This window comes from Pinus tabuliformis, chromosome X (assembly GCF_031772625.1).
Source record: "Pinus tabuliformis cultivar Carrire ecotype Pingquan chromosome X, CPIR1, whole genome shotgun sequence".
Taxonomy (NCBI): Eukaryota; Viridiplantae; Streptophyta; class Pinopsida; order Pinales; family Pinaceae; genus Pinus; species Pinus tabuliformis.
In genome coordinates, this window is record NC_142308.1 from 117,496,687 (window position 1) to 117,520,624 (window position 23,938).

The 23,938-nt window shown below is 38.9% G+C and overlaps 1 protein-coding gene and 1 pseudogene across 1 annotated transcript in view; one reads left to right on the top strand and one right to left on the bottom strand.

Moving 5' to 3' along the window:
- Positions 1 to 384: 384 nt before the first annotated feature.
- Positions 385 to 7,600, bottom strand: LOC149138707 (calreticulin-like; annotated as a pseudogene).
- Positions 7,601 to 9,339: 1,739 nt separating this feature from the next.
- The window catches only part of LOC149138708 (uncharacterized), a 153,766-nt gene continuing 139,167 nt past the window's right edge, over positions 9,340 to 23,938 (top strand). Inside the window, exon 1 of the mRNA XM_089447379.1 lies at positions 9,340 to 9,909. Coding sequence (XP_089303505.1) covers positions 9,754 to 9,909 — 156 coding nt within the window. The 5' untranslated portion in view covers positions 9,340 to 9,753. The remainder of the gene's footprint in view (positions 9,910 to 23,938) is intronic.

Consider the following 23,938-nt stretch of genomic DNA (forward strand, 5'->3'; position numbering starts at 1 on the left):
CATTGTCATTTACCTGTACCAGAGCGCACAAAATCAAAACGCAATATACATGAGACATGGATTTTTTTTTTAACAAATATCAAATAGCTTTCAAATTTTTTTATAACAAATATCAAATAGCTTTCCAAATTTATTTCTATTGAAAATTTCTCAGAAGATACAAGTTTTCTATGCAGGTTAATAGATTCATTTGAACTTAATCCTTGAAAAATTGATGTGCCCCTCTCAGAAAATACCTGATATAAATGAACTCAAGTTTGTTCCAAAACATTTTGGAACATCAAATATGATTGAGTAGCATGTTATAATTTCTCGCTAAGCTAACAACATTTGAATTTTTGTTAGAATCTCTACCACAACTAACTTCCAGCTAATGTGTCTCACCTACAACTCATCATGCTCAATATGCTCCTCATCTATTGTCTCCTCATCATTAGAATCCTTATAATCCTCCTCCTCATCATTCTTTTCCTCTTCTGCTTCAAAAGCTTCCTTTTCAACATCCTTGTGTATTCCCCATGTCTCCTTTGCCAACTTCTTCGCATATTCAGGATTATCACATACAAAAATGTTATTAAATAATGTTCCTGATTTTACCTTCCATGGCTTGATTCCTAAGTACTTTAGATTGTTGAAAACATACAGTTGCAGATCATCCTTAAAATTTGGATTGTCAGTCATTGGTGTAACCGATTTTCCCTTGTACTTTGGATTCTTGATTTTCTTTGGCTTATAGGGTCCTTTATACTCTGGATTCATAATGGTTGGAGCTTTCCACTCACCATCCTCCTCATCATCCCAGTCCTATGGCTTTGTGGCATCTTGATCTGGAATTTCTTGCGAAATATCATCATATCCCTCAACCTTTTTGTGTTAGGTCCCTATAATACTGATGATTCCCCCATCACTATTGTCATTGTAGCCCTTATTGTTATTATTGTGCCCCTGTTGTCCCCATATTGTTATTATTGTGCCCCTGTTGTCCCCATATTGTTATTAATGTGCCCCATAGAAGCCCACTATTGTTGTTGTTGTGCCCTTATATTATTATGGTTATGTCGGCTTTGATTATATTGTGACCCCTTAAACTCCTATATATAGAAAGGAGATTTAGTCATTTGTATCATCCAAGAATTGTTCATTTGTGTAATGTAAAGGAGGTTTCCCCCTCGAAGAGGCTGATTTTGAAATCGTTGATCTATCTTTTCTATCTTTTTGTGAGCTGGTTCATAACATTTGGTATTAGAGGTTTGGATTCTAGGGTTTCGCTACTCCAAACAGGTCATCGTGGCATTTTCGCTATAATTTTTTTTTGCGATGTTTCAGAAGCGAAAAAAAATCATTTGAGCTGAAATCTCAATGATCCTGGGGTCTAAATTTCAGACCTTTTCTCGCTACATTTTCAGAGATATGATCTAAGGAAGTTAGGGTTTTTTCAAGCTCCCGAATTACATCCCAAAAAGGTGACCTTGGGAAAATTGTCCTAACTTTCTCTTTGAGTATCAGATTGAAATTTCATAAGAAGCCACAAAAAGAGGACGAATTGTAGTTTTATGTGCATCATTTTCAGGCCTGAAGGTTGAAACAGTGACAAGTGGCACTTCGTACAAGTTCACTGTACTGAAAAAGTGTATAATCAGGTCATCTTGGGAGATTTGGCATAACGATTTCTTGGAGAATCCAATTTCGATCATATGGAAAGAGGACTCAGAGGGCTACCACAGTTCGCAAGTTCAAACCTTGGAGATCCTAAATTTCAGAGATACATCAGATTCAATATTGAGCTCCTACAAAGTAAAAAAAAAGGTGTGTAGTTTTTTAAAATTTTGCATAAGTTTGGTTTGAAAAATTAGTTTGAAGGAATTCAAAGGGCATATTGAAGCATAATTATCATTAATTGATGCCCCGACGAAAGAAAATGGAAACACCTAGTAAGCAACCTGAAAGATCTAGCATGACTTATGAAGAAGAGAAAGAAATGCAACATGATATATCAAAATTACAAGACCAAGTGCAACAAAATTCACTCTCACAAAAAGTAACAGAAGCTAAGATGGATGGTTTAAAGGAAGGCGTGGAAGCTAAGATGGACGACATGAAAGATAAGATGGATGGTTTAAAGAAAGGCATGGAAGCTAAGATGAATGATGTGGAAGCTAAGATGGATGGTTTAAAGAAAGGCGTGGAAGCTAAGATGAATGATGTGGAAGCTAAAATGGAAGATTTGAAGACAGATTTGACAAAGTTGCTAAAAGAAATGTTTACTAATGGTGAAAGGGTAGTAAAGGAAACTCATGATGAGAACAAAAGAGATGTTAATCATGATTTCATAGACTCTAACATTGGATTGAAGACCCACCATGTTCCAAAGATCGATACGAGGAAGTTTGATGGCAAGGATCCCGTAACATGGATACTACAGATGGTGCAATATTTCGATCTCCATAATGTGCAAAACGCACAAAAGGTACACATTGCAACTTTATATTTGGAACCAAATCAGTTTGTATGGTATCGATGGCTTTGCTCTCGTAAACAAATTGTCACTTGCGCAGTTTTTATGGAATAAATGATAGCACATTATGAGGATACAAAAAACAACACTTATTTTAGCCAATTGATAAATCTCAAACAAAAGGGCTCGATGATGGAGCACATTGAGGACTTCCAAAAATTGAATATAAGGATAAAAGATATTCTAGAGGAGCATAGGATTGATGTGTTCATAGGGACTTTAAAGGGTAACATCCAACATGAGGTTCGCCTTTGGGAACCTAATTCATTGGAGAAGACATTCAGGTTGGCAAGAAAAATTATGGCAACAAGGAAGCCTACCACTCACAACTATAAAGATGGAAGTGTTGTTTCCCCTAGCCTTCCACAACCTACAAGGTTGACACCACAACAATTGTAAGAAAAAAGAGCAAAAGGGTTTTGTTAAAGTTGTGATAGCAAATACACTAAAAGTCATAAGTGTGCTGAGAAGAAACTATTTTACATAGATTGTGAAGAGGAGGAAGAAAAGGAACAAGAAACGTCAAAAGAAGAGGATATACACCAGGAACAAATCCTAGATAAAGAAGAAATGAATTCGACAATATCTTGTAATGCATTGGATGGAATTACCACTCCTCAAACTACCAAGATAGAAGGACATATCAAGAAGAAAAAGGTAATAGTGTTGATTGATTTGAGAAGTACCCATAATTTTATTAATTGTAAGATAGCCAAGGAATTGAATTGCTTCCTATATCCATCACCAGAGTGTCAAGTGATGATTGCAAGTGGAGGAACCATAAATTGCTCTGGAAAGTGCCATAATATCAAGCTATCCATGGGAGAATATGTATTGAATAGCCCAATGCTTTCCATTCCAATGGGTGGTGATGATTTTGTACTAGAAGTCCAATGACTACAATCCTTGGTTACAATAGATCTTAATTTTCAAGAACTTTTCATGAAATTTTGTTCAGAAGGAAAGGAAGTTGAATTAAGGGGTATTGTAGGGAATCTGAGAAAGATAATCAGCTCTAACAAAATGATAAAGCTTCTAAAGAAAGAACAACGAGGCGTAATTGCACAATTATGTTCGCTAGAGGTTCCCACATCGAAATCATCTATTTCTCCAGATCTCCAAATAGCCTTGGACAATCATTCCAAGGTATTTGAGACTCCCAAAGGCCTCCCACCTATTCGTGATCATGATCATGCTATTCATTTGATTCCAGGAAGTATTCCTCCAAACATCAAGCTTACAGATATCCCTATGCCCAAAAGAGTGAAATTGAACTCATGGTTGCAGAAATGTTAGAGGCTGGTATAATTCAACCTAATCAAAGTTCTTTCTCTGCTCCAGTAGTATTGGTGCACAAGAAGGATGGATCATGGTGCATGTGTTCGGATTATAGGGAGCTCAACAAGCTCACTATTAAAGATAGATTTCCCATTCTTGTCATTGATGAATTATTGGATGAATTGCATGGTTCAATTTACTTCACCAAGTTGGATCTTCATTCAGGATATCATCAAATCAGAATGAATAGTGAAGACATTCTGAAAACAACATTTAGAACTCATGAGGGTCATTATGAATTTTTGGTCATGCCTTTTGGCCTTACCAATGCACCTTCTACATTTCAAGGTTTGATAAATTCCATTTTCAAACCCTTGGAATTTTTGTGTTAGTATTTTTTGATGATATACTAATCTACAACAAGTCTTGGAAGGATCATGTTCAACATGTTGACATGGTGCTCAACTATTGGAAGAGAAACAATTATATGCAAAAAGCTCCAAATGTTTCTTTGGAGTACAAGAGGTGGAATATCTGGGTCATATTATATCTCATGAAGGTGTTAAGGTAGACCCTAGCAAAATTAAAGCCATTAAGGAATGGAAAATCCCCGCATCCATAAAGCATCTACGAGGATTTCTTGAGTTGACAGGGTATTATCGAAAGTTTGTTAAGAATTACGGGAGAATAGTAACAACTCTAACAACATCATTGAAGAAAGATGCATTTTCATGGACTCCAGAAGCAACAAAGGCCTTTGAACATATTAAAGAGACAATGCGCCAAGCACCAGTCTTAGCTACACTGGAATTCACAAAAACCTTTATTGTGGAATGTGATGCCTCAGGAAATGGAATTGGTGTTGTTTTAATGCAAGAAGAAAGACCCATTGCTTTCGAAAGTCGTCCAATCAAAGGAAAGTATTTACACAAAACTATTTATGAGAAGGAAATGTTGGCAACACTACATGCACATAAGAAATGGCGACCCTACCTAATGGGAAGATACTTCAAGGTAAAAATGGATCATGATAGTCTTAAATATTGTTTAGAAAAAATATTATCTTCAGAAGAGCAACAAAAATGGGTCACAAAGATGTTGGGTTAAGACTTTGAAATCATCTACAAAAAAGGGAAGCAAAATGTTGTGGCAGATGCACTCTCAAGAAAGGATGAGGATGTGGAAGCATTGATTTGCGCCATTTCAATTATCCAACTAGATTGGATAAATGAATCAAGGGATGAATGGAAGAATGGTGAATAAGTGTGGGCACTCATTCAAAGTTACAACAAGATCCCAGTACATCTGATACATTTAGCTGGAAAAATGATTCGTTATGGTACAAAGATCGCTTATACCTATGTAAGAATTCCCAACTCAAACAAAAGATTCTTATGGAATTGCACACTTCTCCCTTAGGAGGGCACTCAGGATTTTTAAAAACTTACCACAGGGTTAAAAAAGATGTTTTTTGGGATGACCTTAAATTGGATATTCAAAAGTTTGTGGCAGAATGTTTGGTTTTCCAACAAAATAAAGTTGAAACAATTAAGACCCCAGGTCTGTTACAACCCTTATCCATTCCAAGCCAACGTTGGGAGGAGGTTTCAATGGATTTTATCACAGATTTACCCAAGTCCGAAGGAAAGATTGTCATCATGGTGGTAGTTGACAGACTTACCAAGTATGCACACTTTTGTGCATTATCTCATCCATTTAAAGCCAGTACAATTTCTACTACATTTATGGAAACAATTCAAAAGCTACATGGAAACCCAAAGATTATTGTAAGTGACAAAGATCCCATTTTCACTGGAAATTTTTGGACATAATTATTTTCTTATCTCGGTACTCAGTTAGCTCATAGCTCATCTTAGCATGCTCAATTTGATGGGCAAATTGAGATAGTAAACAAATGTTTGGAAGGATATCTTCGTTGCTTTGTCTTTGATAAACATATATAATGGGTCAAATGGTTGCCTCTGGCTGAATGGTGGTATAACACTTCCTTCCATACTGCAGTGAAAATGACCCCATTTATGGCACTTTATGGATATCATCCACCATCCATCACGTCATATTTAAGAGAAAATTCTAAGGTTCAAGCAGTGGAAGATCACATCGAGTATCAACAACAAGTTTTCCAACTCTTAAAGGATAACCTCACTTTGGCGCAAAATAGAATGAAACAACAGGCATATCAACCAGTGAAAGAAGTTTTGATGTAGATGACTAGGTATTCCTATGGCTACAACCATATAAACAAATGTCCCTCAAGCAAGCTAAGAAGGATAACAAATTATCACCAAAGTATTATGGTCCATACAAGGTGTTGCAAAAGATTGGTACTATGGCATACAAAATGGAGCTTCGTGCAGCTTATCGAGTGCACCCAGTTTTCCATGTTTCATGTTTAAAGAAGGTTATAGGTGACAAGCTCCTAGTTCAAACAATATTACTAGAACTTGACGAGGAAGGAAAAATCATATTGGAACTTGAAGCAGTCACAAAAACAAGAGCTCGACACCTACGAAATCGATCAATTTTGGAGTATCTCATCAAGTGGAAGAACTTACCCACTGTAGATTCCACATGGGAGGATGAGAATTTTATACAGAAGCATCTGGAACTACTCAAGCATTGAGGACAACACTTTTTTGAATGAGAGGGGCATGTGAGGTCCCTATAATACTAGTGATTCCCACATTACTATTGTCATTGTAGCCCTTATTGTTATTATTTTTCCCCTATTGTCCCCATATTTAGTGTGCCCCATAGAAGCCCACTATTGTTATTGTTGTGCCCTTATATTATTATTGTTATGTCGGTTTTGATTATATTGTGACCCCCTAGACTCCTATATATAGAAAGGAGGTTTAGTCATTTGTATCATCCAAGAATTGTTCATTTGTGTAATGTAAAGGAGGTTTCCGGCTCGAAGAGGTTGATTTTGAAGTCGTCGATCTATCTTTTCTATATTTTTGTGAGCCGGTTCATAACATTTTGTCTTCTATATCAGGAATGTATTCTTTGTCTTTCCAGCCTTCTGCTTTTTTTGGCATCAGGATCCTTAATTTGTTTTGGTGGAAAAATATCCCAATTAGTGTATAAACTTCAAGAATCTTTCTCCTTGTTATTAATGAGAATGAGAATGCTATAAGCAACATCAGGGCGAAGAATAAAAATATAAACATGAGTAAGTTGATCTATTTCACATGATACATCCTTCTTAATAGGATGGTTCTTTCCACCATAAGCAAGAATTGCATGAACCTTCTTTACATTATAACCACATATATCTCCACCAAACCTCTTTTGGTCAACATCACCACTCAATAACTTCACATATCCACCATCACAGTTAAGTTTCTGCTCATGCTTCATAGAAAATTGAAGAACAAGTGTCTTATCCTTGTTGTTAAACTCTGGAAACTCAGACAAAATGGTGAAGAAACGTGCATATGGATGAGTTTGAATCCCTTTGTCATCAGGGTCCCCATTCATTTTCCAACAGTGTGAAGTGACTCCCTTGTTGTACCCTCATCCTTCTTCCAGTCAGATATCACCCACGATTTTCCCATCCATTGTTGAATCACTCTTCGGGATAAACAACATGAGTGAAGGCTATCAAAGCACAACACATGAGCAGGAGGACTAGCTTGACCAAATCCTTCTTCCAATCAGATATCACCCATGATTTTCCCATCCATTGTTGAATCACTTTTCAAGATAAATGACATGAGCGAAGGATATCGAAGCACGACACATGAGCAGGAGGTCTAGCTTGACCAATCCTCTAGACGCCATTGTCAAGCTTCAAACATGGATCTATACAACTGAAATGCAAGTAAACCTTTAGCAAATGGATATATACAATTGAAATGCAAGTATACCCATGTCAAACTTTCTCAAGCTCTATGCAGAGAGGTAAAATTTGAAGCAAAAAAACAGACAAACACATGTCACTCTCTCACTGGATCTCTTTGCATGAAGAATGCAACGTGGAAGAGCAAGAGGCAATAAGTGTTTGTTGTGTGACAAGGTAGCCTTGAAAATAAATCATAATATAAATAATCATTTTTCCATGCGTGTCTCTCTCACCAGTGTTTATTATTAGGTCCCATGCCAACTTACAACTTACCAATACACCTACCCATTTGTATGCGACAATTTCAATCGTTAGTGACGTTTCGGGGATGCTTATTTTCTCCCAATGAGTGCCCTAGCAGGGATGCTCAGAACATGTTACCTTGATTTGATTTTAGGCAAACTATTTGAATTTAATAAACCATTAATTGCACAACTAGACATAACATAGATATATCAAAAGCTAGGCATAACTAACATATTAGCTTTGAGGGGAAGAAAGTGCTAGCTTTAAGGTATCTAGACCATACACACTATACACATTTAACTAATCACTTGCACTGTGATCACGAACAAAGCACTAGATATTATTGTAGGGGAATCATGCATCATGGTGAACAAACACTACACGATTCTTTTTAACCTCTTGAATTTATAGGGAGATCCTTTTTAAATCGATTTGTTTCCTGTTTGATTAGTTTGTTTCCCCTCCAACAATTCGTTTATGATCTCGAAAAGTTCGATGATTTGGATCCGTAAAAATAGAGTTTTTATATAAGCCCAATATGCAAATTGCCTATGAATCAACTTATGTTTTTTATCCCTTTCGGTTGTTGGTTGTGTTTATCTAATTGGTGTCTACAAATTAGTAGTAATATCTTGTTTTCTTTTCCCCTTTCAAATTCGACTACAAACAAATTGTGATGTTAAGTAATTGCACAATCATTGAGTGTTGTGCTTTGTCATATATAAATCGTTTTTTTAGTTTTCTTCCAAGTCATTGATGATAACATTATGTTATTATGTCTTACCCAACCACCAAGCCACATGTAGGTGGTCCATTGAAGCACTAATTGCATTTAACCGAGACCCCCTTAGTTTGAGGCAAAATAATAAATCTAAGCACTTGTATTTCCATATCATTCTACATAGAATGTCAACACCATGGTGAGTAGTCTTGTGCATAAGTTGTGAGTAGTGGGCTCGTCTCATGGCATTTGCATTGGAGAGTTTGGAAAATCTTATGTGCATGTATTCAACATTGGGCTCTATTAGTGGCGATATAAACTTCCCCAATCCTTTATTCCTTCGGTGTACCTTTAAAGGCAATTGTCAGTAATAAAAAATAGAACAAACCATATATACTTGGTTTTTTAAATACAAATTATTTAAAATAATTTCAAACACAATTTTGATTTTTTTTTTCAATTTTCAATTTATTTATGTTGAGTTTAGCTTCAAACTTGTTATTTAAATGTGAAACGTTATTACTAAAATTACATAAAGCTCAATCACTTCCTAAAAACCAACTATTATACATCTTAACGGTTATGTTAGTTTGAAAAAATCATCAACAATGTCAACAGCACAATTCACTTGACTGAACTCTTGTATCCTTCACGTCATTTATAACATTTTTTGTTTTGTTTCATAGATGTGAACCATATGAAAAACATCCGTATTTGCAGGCGGGCGCGAAACTGAATCGCGACATGCCATGTCAAACCCACAGCGGTGGGATTTGCATTTGTTTTATTGATATCGTTATACTCATCACGCCTTTTGTTGTCCTTTACAGGCCAACGGCACTGTAAAATCCTCATGCCCTGATTGAGATTCTAGCGAATCAAAAAAGTATGGAGGTAGAGCAATGCTCGCACCTTTCCAGCGCACAAAACCCACAAAAGAATTACAACTCATGTTTTTCAAATATATCATATCCCTTCCCTAAACACAATACAGGGTATGATGGTTTGATTGTGCTCTATTTTCTTCCATTAATTCCCAGAACAAAGTGGGTTTATCAGATCATGTGAAAATATCGATTCAACCAAATATATTGGTTGCTTGGGAGTTGTTCTTGAGAGACAGATATGGAGGGTGAACAAGATCAGACGCTTGCACAAAGACAAGCTCTGGAAGCAGCCATAGAGCAGTGTCAAAAGGCCCTCAAATTGTTGAAACCCAATGCCTCCCAAGGTGATTCAGATAGTCAATATTCCGGGAGCCATGACTCTGAAATTGACGAGGTACGTGTGAATCGTGATTACATTTTTGAAAGTTTTATCGATGTAGTTCACTGAGTTCCTGTATTGTATTACAAGAAATCATTGATTTGATGGTGATCATAACATTCTATGTAAGTTTAGTCCATTGCTTCTTTGGTTCTGACATGATATGATTAGCAAGATGTTCCATGTTGGAATTGAAGGGAATCCCGTTGAATCTAAGCCACAAATACTATGAAAACACTTGGTGTTAATCTTATAAAAGTCTGACTTATCTGGTAGAAAGCTTTGTGTTTATGACTGACATTTCTAACTGTTCCAATCCTCTCCCTGTTCTTAAATCCCTTGTCTACCCTTGCTTTTGATCGAGTATAAGTGATGTGTTGGTTTGATTTGTCTCCAGTTCGGGTGCCTCTCAAGTAATGTTCCAATTGTGATGGATATCACGATATGATGCGATCATACAGTATGTTGATAATAACATCTAAGTGATACATGCGTTTTATTGGTAGGAAAAAAAGCGCTTGACTTACATTTGTCACTAACATAAAGTACTGCATTTGTAGCACAAAAGGTTTGTGACCTCAGTCTCAGTTTCAAGGACGACAAGATGCAACCATGTGACTGGCAAATATAAAAGAGTGGATGATACAAAATGGATTGTAGCTTATGAAAATTTCATACATGTATTGAAAGTCTTTTGAAGCAAAGCTGGTGCAAAATCTTAAGCAATGAAAACAAGGCTATCACAATCAACAAGTTATTGCTTTTCTATATAAAGTTAGACCTAAGATAATATCATCACTGTAGAGAAAGATAGTTGAAAAACAGCACTTCAATGGACATTGAGAACCAGTGTTTATTAGAATCTAGCCCTCATGGCTTCCCATTGATGGCCACAGATGAACTTGATTCTGCTACCAAGATTTGGGGCCCTTGGTGGTAAATGATCTATTTCATTGAGGGGGTCCACGGAGTATCTTATCCGACCAACTTAAAATAGTAGAGGTTGTGTGAAAAATAACACCACAGTCCAAGTGATTGAAAGCCAAAATAAGTGTGACTTGAGTTCTGTATTTACTATTTATTGTGTCCCCAAGAGTCAATGTCACTACAAGGGCATCACTTTTATTTTTTTGAGTTGCAATTTTTCTTTGGTAGTCCATAATATTCCTGCCAAAATCCATGTCCTTTCTGTAAATTTTACTGATCTTGCCTTTGAAATCAAGTTAATTATAACAACCAACTTCTAGACAATCTTGGAGCTCTATCTTTCTTCATGGACTGCAATCTGTCATTTACCATACTCTCTATATCTTTTTGAAAGATATCAATTGATATCATAACAAAGGAAAAAGGCATCACTTTTATGTCGTGGAGTTTCTATTTTCTTTCGCAATCCATAATATTCCTGCCAAAATCTATGTCCTTTCTGTTAATTTGGCCGAACTTGGCTTTGAAATCAAGTTAATTATAACCACAAGCTTTTATCAATCTTTCAGCTTAATCTTTCTTCATGGCCTGCAATCTGTCATTTAACATCCTTTGTGTTATACCTCATATTATGTAAGGTTCCACATTGTGATTTTCATCACATTTGGTGTGGTTTGCTGGTGGTTCCTTGGGTTTTTGATGGACTTGGGGGATATGCACCTTCACTAAGCTTCTTCTATTGGCATTGGAGATCCTTTAGTTGAGAAGCTTTGTTTCTCTACTTGGTGGATGGTCATGGTTTTGGTGCTACTTGCATGCCCTACTTGATGGATCACTCTCTCTTGACATGTGGATGCTTCCTTCTTTATTTGTTATCTTCTTCATGGAGCATCTTAGCAACTAGGTATGATGGTGTTATTATTATTGGATTGCCACTAAGAGGGCGTTTTCGATATGGTCCTTATGTTGGATGCATGATGGGGGGCATACTTGATGATTGGATGGGGTTAACACTTTCTTATGTTTCTTTATCTTATGATATTGCTATGGTGGGGTGATGCATGTTGCCCTGGTGGGATTTCCTTGGGTGATAACATCGTAACATTTGCTAGACATCACCTGGGTGGAAATGTGCTTGATGATGTTAGTACCCTTGGTGTAATTTCTCCTAAAGAAAAAAGTGCTGGGGGGGGAGGGACTGCTTATATCTTGGTGAGCTAGCTTTTTTATAAGATCTGATTATGTAGTTTGATGTAATGATCCCTTTGGGGTGGTCTGCCTTACGTTGGGCTTTATGATTTGTTGTTATCATGGTGGGATTTCGCTAGGGAGAACATCTTTTATTTGCATTGTGCAACACTTTAGTAGAGTGCGTCCATCATTGGCACACTTGTTCATGGTGATTTTATCATTTGGTGACTATTTGGAGGTGAACTATGGTTAGACCAGTAGCCTCTGTGCATGATTTGATCATTCTACTATCTACTTGACTCTATTGGTGAGTGCCCTACTTCATTTCACATACTTTCACACTTGGAGGGGTTATTTAGAGGTTACTTGAGGCTTTTATATGGAGCACTCCTCTCTTTGGCACTAATTCCAAGGCACAACACACTTTTCTAGGGTGCACCACCTTTGCTTGGTTGAGCATTATCATGAGGTGATTATGGAAGAGTATTTTATTGTTTATTGATATCAGATAACTACTTCTATACACTTCTCTGGGGTACCATTCCGTTGTGCACATGGTTTGGGGAACTAATTAATAGATTTGCAAAACACCTCATGGTTTAGGCCCATGTATTGATAGAGTGTAATATTGCAAGGATATTTTTGCCCTAGGTTTCCTTAAATAGCTAGGGTTTCAACATTTTTTTATTTTTATTTTTTAATTCCCGTGTACAACAATATAATTTAGATACAAAGCATATAACATCAATAACAATGATGGCTTTAAATAATATAATAACCCCAACAATAGGATTCAATAGTCCATCAACCAGTGGAATCCAAATGCAGTCCAAACAGCGCTTAACAAGTTCAGTAGCATAACAATACCCTAGATCTGAATTTATCTACAGACTGATAATTATTACACAAATTCTATCTACTTAAATACCTGAATTTGCCTCAGGCCTGTGCTTGTTCTCTACCTTGGCCCACCTCAACAGTCTCAATTTTGGAAAAGTCTAGACCCTCTCACTTCCTTAGGAACCCGTTAGTTCTATATCGGATCTACACTTGCTTTTGGGACTTTGAACCTGTAGGACAAACCTCAGAAATCCTTGGGGTTGTGACTGGTGCTCCAAATGACCTTGCTCAGCCTCAAGAACTTGGATTTACCCACAACAATACTTTAAAAACCCTCAGATTGTCACAAGACCACTTCTGGAATTCGGTTTGTCATGGGATGACTACAGGAATTGCGATCTGTCACAAAATTGGTTGCTTGGCCTCAAGATATGCGGTCTGCTTCAGACAATTCTCCTATTTGCCATAAAGCAGGTTTGTATGGCCTCAGTCTTAGTCTGTCTAGAATTCTGCTGTGATTTGACCCCAAAACAAACTCGCAGGATGTTAGAAAGAGATTCAAATTAGCTTGCCTCAGGTGGATTCTACCTCAAAAGAGATTTGATTGTCTTGTTAATCTTCTTCAGATCCGTTATTCTAGCCTCTGCAGTTGTGGCTTGCTTCAGGATGTCTTGATTTTGCCACAGATAGAGAAACCCGTGATAACTAAACTCAAGAAGATTTTGATCTGTCCAATAACTGAACGTTAAAGAACTCGTCCAACTTTAGTAGGGTTAGGTATTACCTTGCCATAGATATTCCCAAAATTAATTTGCTGCTATTTCCAATAAAAACCTTGTTGCCAGAACAAAGTAACCTATAGGAAAATAAAGGAGAGTGACTAGGTAGGGTGGGATCACCTCCACCAAAACTAGTCCAAGAAGAAAGACGGGGCCTTAAAATTCTCAGATCCTCAGGCTCAAAGACGAACAGAGACAAATGATCCAATTCAATGATGCCTCAAGTGCTTCTAAGCCTCTTGTATTTATAGATTTTCATGAGGGGGTTTTCTCTTTAATTAATTGAGTGATGTTCACACCAAGCCCCCACTTTGGGCTTTTTTCCCTAGCTGCCCCAAAACTTGCCCAACATTGGGTATTTTGGGGTTTTCCCCTTTATCGAGGACTATAGCCTACGAGGATCAATAGGCTACTTCGACCCTTGTGCCAATTAATCCCTCGGGACCTTACAGTCCCCCCTCCCCAACATTGCCTGTCCCCAAGCTATGGCAAATCCGAGTGCTGCCACTTCTTCTCATCAACCCTTGAACATGAAAAATTTCCTTCAAACTTCACGATTACTATTCCAAACATACCGACACTGCGAGATGTTATTTCGTCTGTTATAGGTTGCGCTCTACTGCCTCCACCGATGTCTTCATTAGTTACTAGATGATGGTGACCCTTGTATGCTTCAAATTCTATACTTCCATGAGGCACAAACTTCACAGGTTCCAATATGCTAAGTTTATGCTGCCAATGTATAATCCAGTCAATTCGTCCATCAGAGTTTTCAACAATGTCCACGCTGCACCTCTCTCCCTTTTTTATAGCAGTCAATTGACCCATTAGACTTCCACCTTGCTCCACAATTTTCCAAGAACGTCCTCCAACAAGATTTCTCTGAAATTTGTGCCCAATCATCTCCCAAAGTGGTTCAGGGACAAGAAAAATTGGTTCAGAATATAGACAACAGCCAATATCTTCGGCCCTTGCATTATATTCTTCTTTGTGCCCTCAAGTCTGCTATGCTTCAAACCAATATATACTTTGTAGGTAATAGGTTTTCTTTGGTTCAAAATCATGCCTGATAAAGATGTTGCAGTCTTGTTTGACCCCACTTGTTCAACAATAGGCTAGTCAGCGTATGAATCAATGGTGTCGGCTGGGTACAGTGTCTACATGCCAGTTTGACTTGCGGTCCTTTCTTCCCTTGCTGCTGTAATTAAATTCTCAGTGACTTCAACTAGTTTGCTATGTTTAGCTCTAATGAGATTTTCCTTAAGCGTAGATTCAAGGACAAAATATATCTCATCTTTGTAGAAGATGTTTTCGTCTTCCACCTTATACCTGTCATCATGAATGAATCCATCCAATATTTAGCAAGCAAATTTATTCTTGGAGTACTCTGCTAAGAGGTGGGCTCTCCAATCCCTCAAGAATGTGTGATGTTTTGCATGTCTGACCTCATTGGATTGTAGGTTGTGATGTGTAGTTCTACAAGCTAACATGCAAGTGACTTCTTGTTTAGGTATAACCTCCATTTGCTGGGCTGTGACAATGTGGGGACCACCATTGGTCATGCCTCTTAGAACTACCTTGCTGCCCTTTGGGCCTCTAAATTCCATTTCTGTCATTTGGTAGTTCATCACAATTCTCCCTAGTGAATACAACCACTAAACTCCCAGCACCATGTTAGTATCTGCTAATTCTATCACATAAAAATCATTGGTGAACGTATGCTTACCAAGAATAACGCTCAATTTTGGAGCTACCTAGGTGCATGTCATATGGTATCCATCAACTGCCCTCACTTTGAAGCCCTCAAATTCTTGGACGAGGAAGCCTCTCCTTACCACTATGGCTGCATCGATAAAGTTATATGTCGCTCCACCATCTATCAATGCTATGACACATTGCCCTTGTACAATGCCCTTGATTTTGAATGTGTAATATTTAGGAAATCCTGAGAGAGTGGTGATAGTACCTCCTTCAATTCTTGGAAGTGGCTTCCTCACTGCTTTTGGGGGTGGTGCTTCTTCATAGATGCTAAGCTCCTTGCTTGGTGGTTGCGTTGTATCACTCTCACTGTCGCTATTGGGCAGTGCTTCAATGTAGTGAATCTTACCTTTTCCCAAATATCGATGACTTGGTTCCCATGGCTCTTTGTAAGAGAAACAAAGCTTCTTTCTTCTAAGTTCATTTCGTATCTCTTCATTTAGCCGATATTTCTTAGTTTCGTTGTCTAGAGATATCTTCTTACCCTTGTCCTTAGGAATGACTGGTGGTGTGGGTGTGGCCTTCACTTTTGGTGCTGCACCTCCCATATCTCGAGTCTACTTGGTGGCTTCCTGAAGGGTTGCAGGATTGAATGCCTTGACCCAGCCTTGTAGGGGTTCGACTAATGCTTCTGTGAATATCATGACTAATTGTTCTTCAGATAGGTCTGTCACCATGATTGCGATTCGCTGGATTGGTTCATTGGGATATGGCACCCTCATATCCACATCCTTGACTGAGGGCCATAAAACTTTGCCTTGGAGGTTGATGCATGTAAAGACTGAGCTGATGTAAGGGACTGTAAAGGACCATTTTTGATTCTATAATGATTTACTGAATTGTAAATATTGTAAAATGTTTATGTAGAGCTATCTATCCTAAACAGAGTATGAGACTTTAAGAAAATTTTCTATTCTAAATTTATGCAAAAACTTCATATGACTAATCGCTGGCTTGGATGATAAGTACTTACTTGGTCTGCTGTGGATGTCTGTTGCAGATGAAAAATGTTTCAGGACTCCTCCAGTTTGCTTCTGTTTACCAAACGACCGAAACCACCCAGCCAAACTGAGCAGAACCTCGCTACTCAGTCCAGTAAACTCCTCAGTTGGAGCACACTATTCAGCGTGCCCAGAAACCTCAGAACAAGCAAGGCCCAGTTGTTCCTGATGATTAACCAACTGTGTATAAGCTTTTCTCCCGTTTTTTTCTCCCCCCTTGCCTCCCACTGTCCCTTCCTTCTTATAAGTTTCTATTTGCCGACATCCCCCATCACCGTGTCAAAATTATGATACGTGTCGATTTTTATAAACAAAAATCTGATTTGATTTTATTTGCATATCTTAATTTGAAATAAAGTTTATTTATTTATTTTAATAATTTAATTTATAATTTATAATTTAATTAATTTTATTTAATTTCTTAAATATTAATTTATTATAAGTGGGTCATTACAATGCAACTAAAAGAAAGGTAAAAGCATAAGATGGCCACAACAAAAGAAAAAGAAAAGTTTAAAATGCAAAAGATGGTTGGGACATTGATTAGCATGTGGGAAAAATCCTAGCATGAGCTCTATCCTCCTCGTTAGACATCACCCGGTTCTTGAGCACTAGATGCTCCATCGTATAATAAAGGAACCCTTGCATGTCCCAACCCTGTTGAGCGAGACGCTGATTCATCCTTAAATGGTGAAAATTGATACATCATTGAAAGCAATCTTGGAAACCTAAGCTATGTTCCTTATCAAAACATTATCAAAAAGAAGTAAAAGGCACACCAGATGGGTTGAAAAAGCAGGTCGAGGAAAGGGGCAGCTCATGCCACCATGATTGCTCCCTCCATACATTTATACACTCAAGATGGTGGACCTCCATTAGCTGGTTCCATGGCCATGGGATCAATCCATGAAGCCTTTCCCATCCATTGTCACTACTATTATAAACACTTATGAATTGAAGGGTTGACCTTGGACATGTCACCTCCCCTTAGGGGTTGGAAACACCCAATAGGGTTGATCATCTAGCCACCCCTAACAAGGTAAGCAACACTTTATGGGACTTGGACTAGTTAGATAGTTGAAGGTGATCTCAGTTTGAAGTCTTACTATGTCCTTAATAATTAAGTATGGTCCACTATGATGCATCTATGGTCATTATCTCTAATGAATGGTGACTTTCACTTGAATTTGAGATGATTTTTCTAGGTGGTCCTTCACAGAGCAACAAAAGCCTTGAGGGCACACACTCCATGCCTTTACCACATGATGCCCAAGTTGTACTACACGTCTAGAGACCAATGATGACCTTGCAAATGTAGCATTGCCCCTCCACAGCAGAGCGTTAGGCACTTTGATGATTCCAATAGTTGATTGACACCTTAGAGCACCCATAGATACTGAAACGTTGAGCTCACTTTGCTTAGTATTGGAGATTCTTGATGATGTAACTAGTGGACCCAACATGGCCCTAGGTTGGCCTTTACATTGTTTGATGGCATGGCTTGATTCAAAGTCAGATGAAGATGGTCATCCCAAGGATTACTAAGGAGGGCTTGTAACACCTCATAGAGCCCCATGCTTGAGAGAGATTGCACCATGTTGTCTTGATGGTCCCCTTGGAGACGACGCAGAGCGCCCATAGCTGGCTTTTGACATATGGAGACATTTGAGGCTTGACTTTAGGGCTTCCCCTCAATCACTTGGTTGACTATGATGATTGGAGATGCATCTTGTCAATTCCATGCATTTTTGGAGCTTTATTTGCCCGAAAAGGGCATGACATCATGCTAGAGAGAGTTTCGACCCACATGTGTGGGCTTTTAGTTGCTTATTGTGTTGTATCGAGCTATTGGGTTGGCTTGTAACCCATTTTCTTCATGTACACTTAAAATTGAACTTGTGATAGGGCTTCTAGGCTAATAATTAAGAGTGATTGACCTCATATAAGTAGAAGATCAATCTTATCTTATTTTTCGTTATCACTCATGGATTTTGGTCTCCTTTAGAGAGCTCAATTTAGCCTTGTGTAACTTGCTACTTGTGGAGATGTGATATTTTTGGAGCTATTGCTATTGGAGATTGATTTTTGTCTTGGAGATGTCTTTTTCTGATTGAAAGAAGGCTATTTCATGGAAGAATTATAAGTTTGATTGTAGGCTTCTATTGATTTTCATGTGATTAATTAATGCTAGGGTTTTTCTTGTTCCATGTCTAAATGCATATTATTTATAGAAAATCTTGGTTGATTGTTGCATGTTAAATTTCCTTGAAATCCATAGGATATATCCTAGAGAGTTTCCACTATTTAATTTTTCCCCTCACAAAGAAAAGATAACTAGGGTTTATTAAGTGAAAACTAGGGTTTCCCCCTTACTCCAAGCATTAATTCACTTTCTCTTAATTTAGCCCTAAAGACTCCATCACCCAAGTAGGAATAGGCACTGGGAATCATTTTGTTGATAAAAAAATTCAAAAACTTAAGAATTTTCTCCTTTCCTTATTTTCTAAGTCATTCAAGGCAAGTCACTAGGGTTATTTTGTAGGGTCGAATTCAATTAGGGCTTTCTTGGATATACGTTGGAGCTAGGGCTTTGTTGATCATTTTCACTCAAAATCTAGCATTTTACATGGTTAAATTTGCCCTAGAAGGGTTGATGTCATCTTCCCTAAGTAATTTGTGCCCTAGAAAAACCCTAACCCTAGCTAGGGCTTCAACTTAGGGCTTAATTTGAGGGTTTGCCTTCTCCTTTGTTGATTACATCATTTGCAAACCCTTTCCTTGGTGCTTGTATGCCTAGATATTCCTTTATTGATCTATATCTTGAAACCCTAGGTCACATGTGCCTCTTTTAGGGCTTGGTATATGATACATTGCTCCTATACAAAAAGAATTGTGTCTTTGTCCATTGAAGAGTATCTTTACCTAGTCCACATTTACATCACCTTGAGCCACATAACATAGAATATCCTTTAGGTGATCACTGGGAAGCCTCCCGTGTGGTGCAATTCCACCAAAGAGGAGGAGAAACATTGCTGAGGTGACAACGACAATCTCCCTTATTGTTGCAACAAGGTTTGGCCTTTTCCTTGTGAGGCTTCTCACAAGGCCTGCTAGATTTTGAGGCAATATGCGCCTTAGACCATGTTGCCGCAAAATCTAGCAAGCCTTGGAGAGGGCTACCCTACAAGGCTATCACTAGACCAAGTGACAATAATAAGGTAGTAGCCCACTGTCACCACAACTACTATCCCCTGTTCTTTATGGACTTTCACCAATAAGAGTCCTAGTATAAGGTGACCTACAATGGATATTCTAGGTTTTCAAGGTATAAGGTGACTATGAGGCTTCTAAGGGAAAGACACAACTTAGGTTCAAGGCTCTAATAATGAAGAAGCAACAATGTACTTTCCTTAGAGTGGCCAAGTTGAGGCAATGCAAGAATTAGGGTTTAATTGCTAGGTTGAGTTGGGATGACCTAAGGTTAGGGAGCCAAGAAAAGGTTTCCATTAGTGAGTGTTAGCAAGGGAAAGGCACATGAAACCATCAATGAGCCCTCAAGTTGAAGCTATAACCAAACTAGTGTTTATCTTAGGGAACACAACTAGGGTTGGAGAATTTATGGATGAACATAGAAGGAATGGCCACCAAAAGGGAATGCTTTTGAGGCAACCACTCAACCCTAGATGTTGAGACCTTCCAAGACCAAAACTTGCTCTTCCTAGCCAATTCTCACTATGCCCTAGCTAGGCTACTTGGCCTTAAGAGGGCCATATTATAGAAGAGAGAATTTGGTTTTATGCATAAGAATTGACTTGATCACTGACATTGGATAGCCAATGCCTAGTCCTAGGGTTGGAGTCTATGGATTCTTAAGGTTGGCTAGAACTTACAAAGGAGTAAGGATATTTTGATGCCTTAGCATCAAAACCATAACTATTACCTTTGTGAGGGTTCAAAATTTACTTGGGAGAGCTAATATAATATCACCAAGGGGATTGTCATTCACATATCATACAATGAGTAATGTGTGCAATAATATGACCTATTTTTAATGCATTTAATATTCAACAAAATTAGGGCACAATATTTAACCTAGATCATCAATTTATTCCATACATGATCTAATATTCACCCTATGAGTGACATCAGCTAAATATTTATTAAACTAAGGTATTACAGACTCATGTGCTGGTGTGTGGTCTGTGTTATTGAAGCAACGGATTGATCAGATTGCCAATACATAGACAATAAAATGGAAGGACAACAGAGAAATACAGTAAGCAAACATAAAGACACAAGCAATTTTAATGAGTTCACCCTATTCTCCAGGCTACATCTCCGGTCCAGCTTTCAGTGGTGGCCTTGTTTTATTGTGTCTTTAAGTAGAGAAATTACAATACAGGGACTCAATGTGAGTTCTCCTGAAGCATGTTTTTGCCTGGCAGGGTGGTTCTTGGATTCCCCAAGCCACTTGAGTACACATACTTCTTCCTACCAGCTCTGTGACCTTCTGGTCTACGGTGGAAAGAGCCAAATGTGATGCTTAGTCCGGACAGATGCCTCTATGGGATGGCTTGAATCTTCAAGCTCTCTGGTGCTCGATGCTGTCGCTGGTTAGCTCGGCCCTCTGTCCCTTCTGCTTTGCTTTACTATTCTCTGTGTTCCGTCCTCCTCTCGGGATTCTGGTTCCTTTCTCTGTCTCTCGGGGTTCTCTATCCCTCTCGAAAACTCAACTAATTGTATTCTTCCTCTGTTCATGGCTTTTAGCCATTCATCCAATGCCTGTTCGGTTCTTCTTCCGCCTCTGTCGATTCACCTTCTGCAGCTGCGCTTGGAGTTCCCTGTTCGGTGTCATCATGAACGCTCAGGGAGTGGCCACTTGTCCTGCTCTAAACGGCGCCAACCTGCTTCGTCGGTTCGTGTCTTCAGTTACATCGTGGATGCGTTCTTCCTCCATCGTGGCGGTCAAATGGATTCCAAATCCTTCTAAAACGCGGCTTAATTCCCTATCGATTCTGCTTCCTCCATCGGGCGCGATCTCAGCCGTCTGATCTGAGTCCCCCATATCCGACGCCATACACACGTTTCGTGCGGTTGACTTGCTCAACCGATAGCACGTGATCAACGGCGGTTTTCTCTCACCTCCGCCTGCCACGCGTCGATCGATGTATGGAATCGCTCCGCTCTCGTCCAAAACCTCTTATCGTTTAAGGGCGCCCCGATCAAAACTGCCAGTTTCCAAAGCGCGGGTCCCGCCTTGTACTTTCAATGCTTTTTCCTTTTCCGCTTGCGGTTCTTCGGTTCCCCCATGCGACCGAGTGCTCAGGCTTTTCCTTCACGGCCCTGCGCTAATCGCGCATCAAATTCCACCTCCTTTTCCTGATCCAGGGCTCCCAAGGGCTACTTTGACCTCCTGCGCAGTCTCCATGGGCCTCGGTCAGTGCGCTTTGACCGAGGTCCTCGTCGTTCCACGTTGGCTGCCATTTCCACTGGTTCAGGGTGTCTTTGATCGCTGTTTTGGATTTCCTTAGAGATTTGTTCGACCTAATACAGTCATGGTTCTTTGATAGTCTTCTATGGATCCAATTCGGATCAATACATTAGACATGAAATATAAAATTTTCAATAAAAAGGCACTTACAAGATAATATGCATGTACAATCCAATCATTGATCCAAGGAAACTTCGCCAAAGACTTGAAGAAAGCTCTGAAACACAATATGCTCCATAGATCACATCTTTCCAATAGGTACAAGAGGCCAAAATTCTCATAAGAGGGGCTGAATTCACAAGTGATGATGATGAAAATGAAATAATCCTCTCCTCTATTTATATGAGGAGGATGAATTCTAATTTTGCCTAAAATTCCCTAAATGACAAGTAAAATCACAATTATGCATTGGGTTACAAGCCAACCCACTAGCTTTCAACATAAATGCTAGAAAGAACCCACACGTGTGAGCAAAATGGGCTGACATATTCATAAAACTGCCGGCTGATGATAAAATCTGAATAGCACGAACACTCGAACATGATGGATCCCTTTTGCGAAATAAGGGGTGTAGTGCTATGGGGTCGTTGACACAGAGTAGTCAACATAATGGTTTCAGGTCATATTCATCTAGAAGGAAGGACATCCTTGCCTTCCAGATGACATAGTTGGAAGCACAATCCAATATGTCCTGATCTCGAAGTCCAACAGTGGCCATCTCAAACAATTTCGAAAATATCCTCTTCCCTTTTGCTCAGCTGCTGCTCAGCTATTCACACTCCCTTTTGGAGTGAGAAACTCTGCACACAACGATTGCTGATCTGCAAGGGAAATTGAACTTCTTGAGACTAAAAGTTCCCTGAGGAAAATTTCCCTTAGTGTGTGCTTTTCTCTTCCACCCTACTTTAGCTTTGCTCTAGCAAACTGCTGCAAAACTACCGCGTCCAGCTAGAGATATGCTCCGCGAAAAATACTGGCTGCTCCCTCTGCCACTGGAATCCCTCGATCTAGAGAGATCGATTTTCTCCGTCCCTCTCTCAGAAAAATCGATTCTCCTCAAGAAATTCGATCTCTTGGCCAAGGTGATTGTGCTGCCTCTGGGGTTTCAATTTGATGCCCTTCAATGAACAACGAAACTTCCTCTTCCTTCACCATTGAGCTCTCCGGTTGATCATCTGCGCTTTGATACCATGTGAAAATTTGGAAACCCGAATCCTATTGCAGTAATTGGAAATAATTCTCCTAATTGTTAAAGTAATTTTAACAATTTATTTACTGATTGCTACAACAAATATTGAATCAATCACACTGTAACCTACACAAATAAACTGCAGAAGAAATAAATGCTGGAGGAAATACTAGCACACACACATAAAATGACAGTTATTTTTGAACCAATGTCCTTAGAAAAACCCAACTTGGGAAAACCGGTGCAACAACTAAGGGTTTTATTATTTAGCAGCAATGAAATAATCTAAGTACAACTGGATGCCGAAATTGGCAATCCTACAGAGGAAAACTAGCAACAAAAATCTAGTGAGGAATTTCCTCACTCCACAGGCAAATACAGGCTCTAATCTCAACTCAAATTGAGTTGTTGAAACTGGCTTTGCGCAGTCACTTCTGCACTCAGCTCAGAACAATTTCTCCTCAAGCTGTCTGGTCTGCTGCTGTCTGGGAAAATGTCTTTCTTGGCCTCTGGAACCTCTACCCAGCTTCTGGCATTGAAACTCTGCTTCTCCCCAACAATTTTGAAATTGCCTCTAGAGGCTACTGCGCTGCTCTGCGTGAGCCTCACTGTGGCTACTCTACCTCTCTTAAAATACACTCGTCGAAACTGGAATCCTTCCTCCAGCTTCATTGTCTCTGCCCCTCTCTCACTGCTTCAATTTCTCTGGCTCTCTCTTCGGCAACTGAATGCTGCTACTTAGGAAATTGATCTGCTCATGAAATCGAATTGCCCAAGAGATTTCTCCAAGCCCCATCGACATCTTCTTATAATCCTCTGTTGAGACTTCAACGACCAAGATTAGATCTTAATCGATGGCTAGGATTAA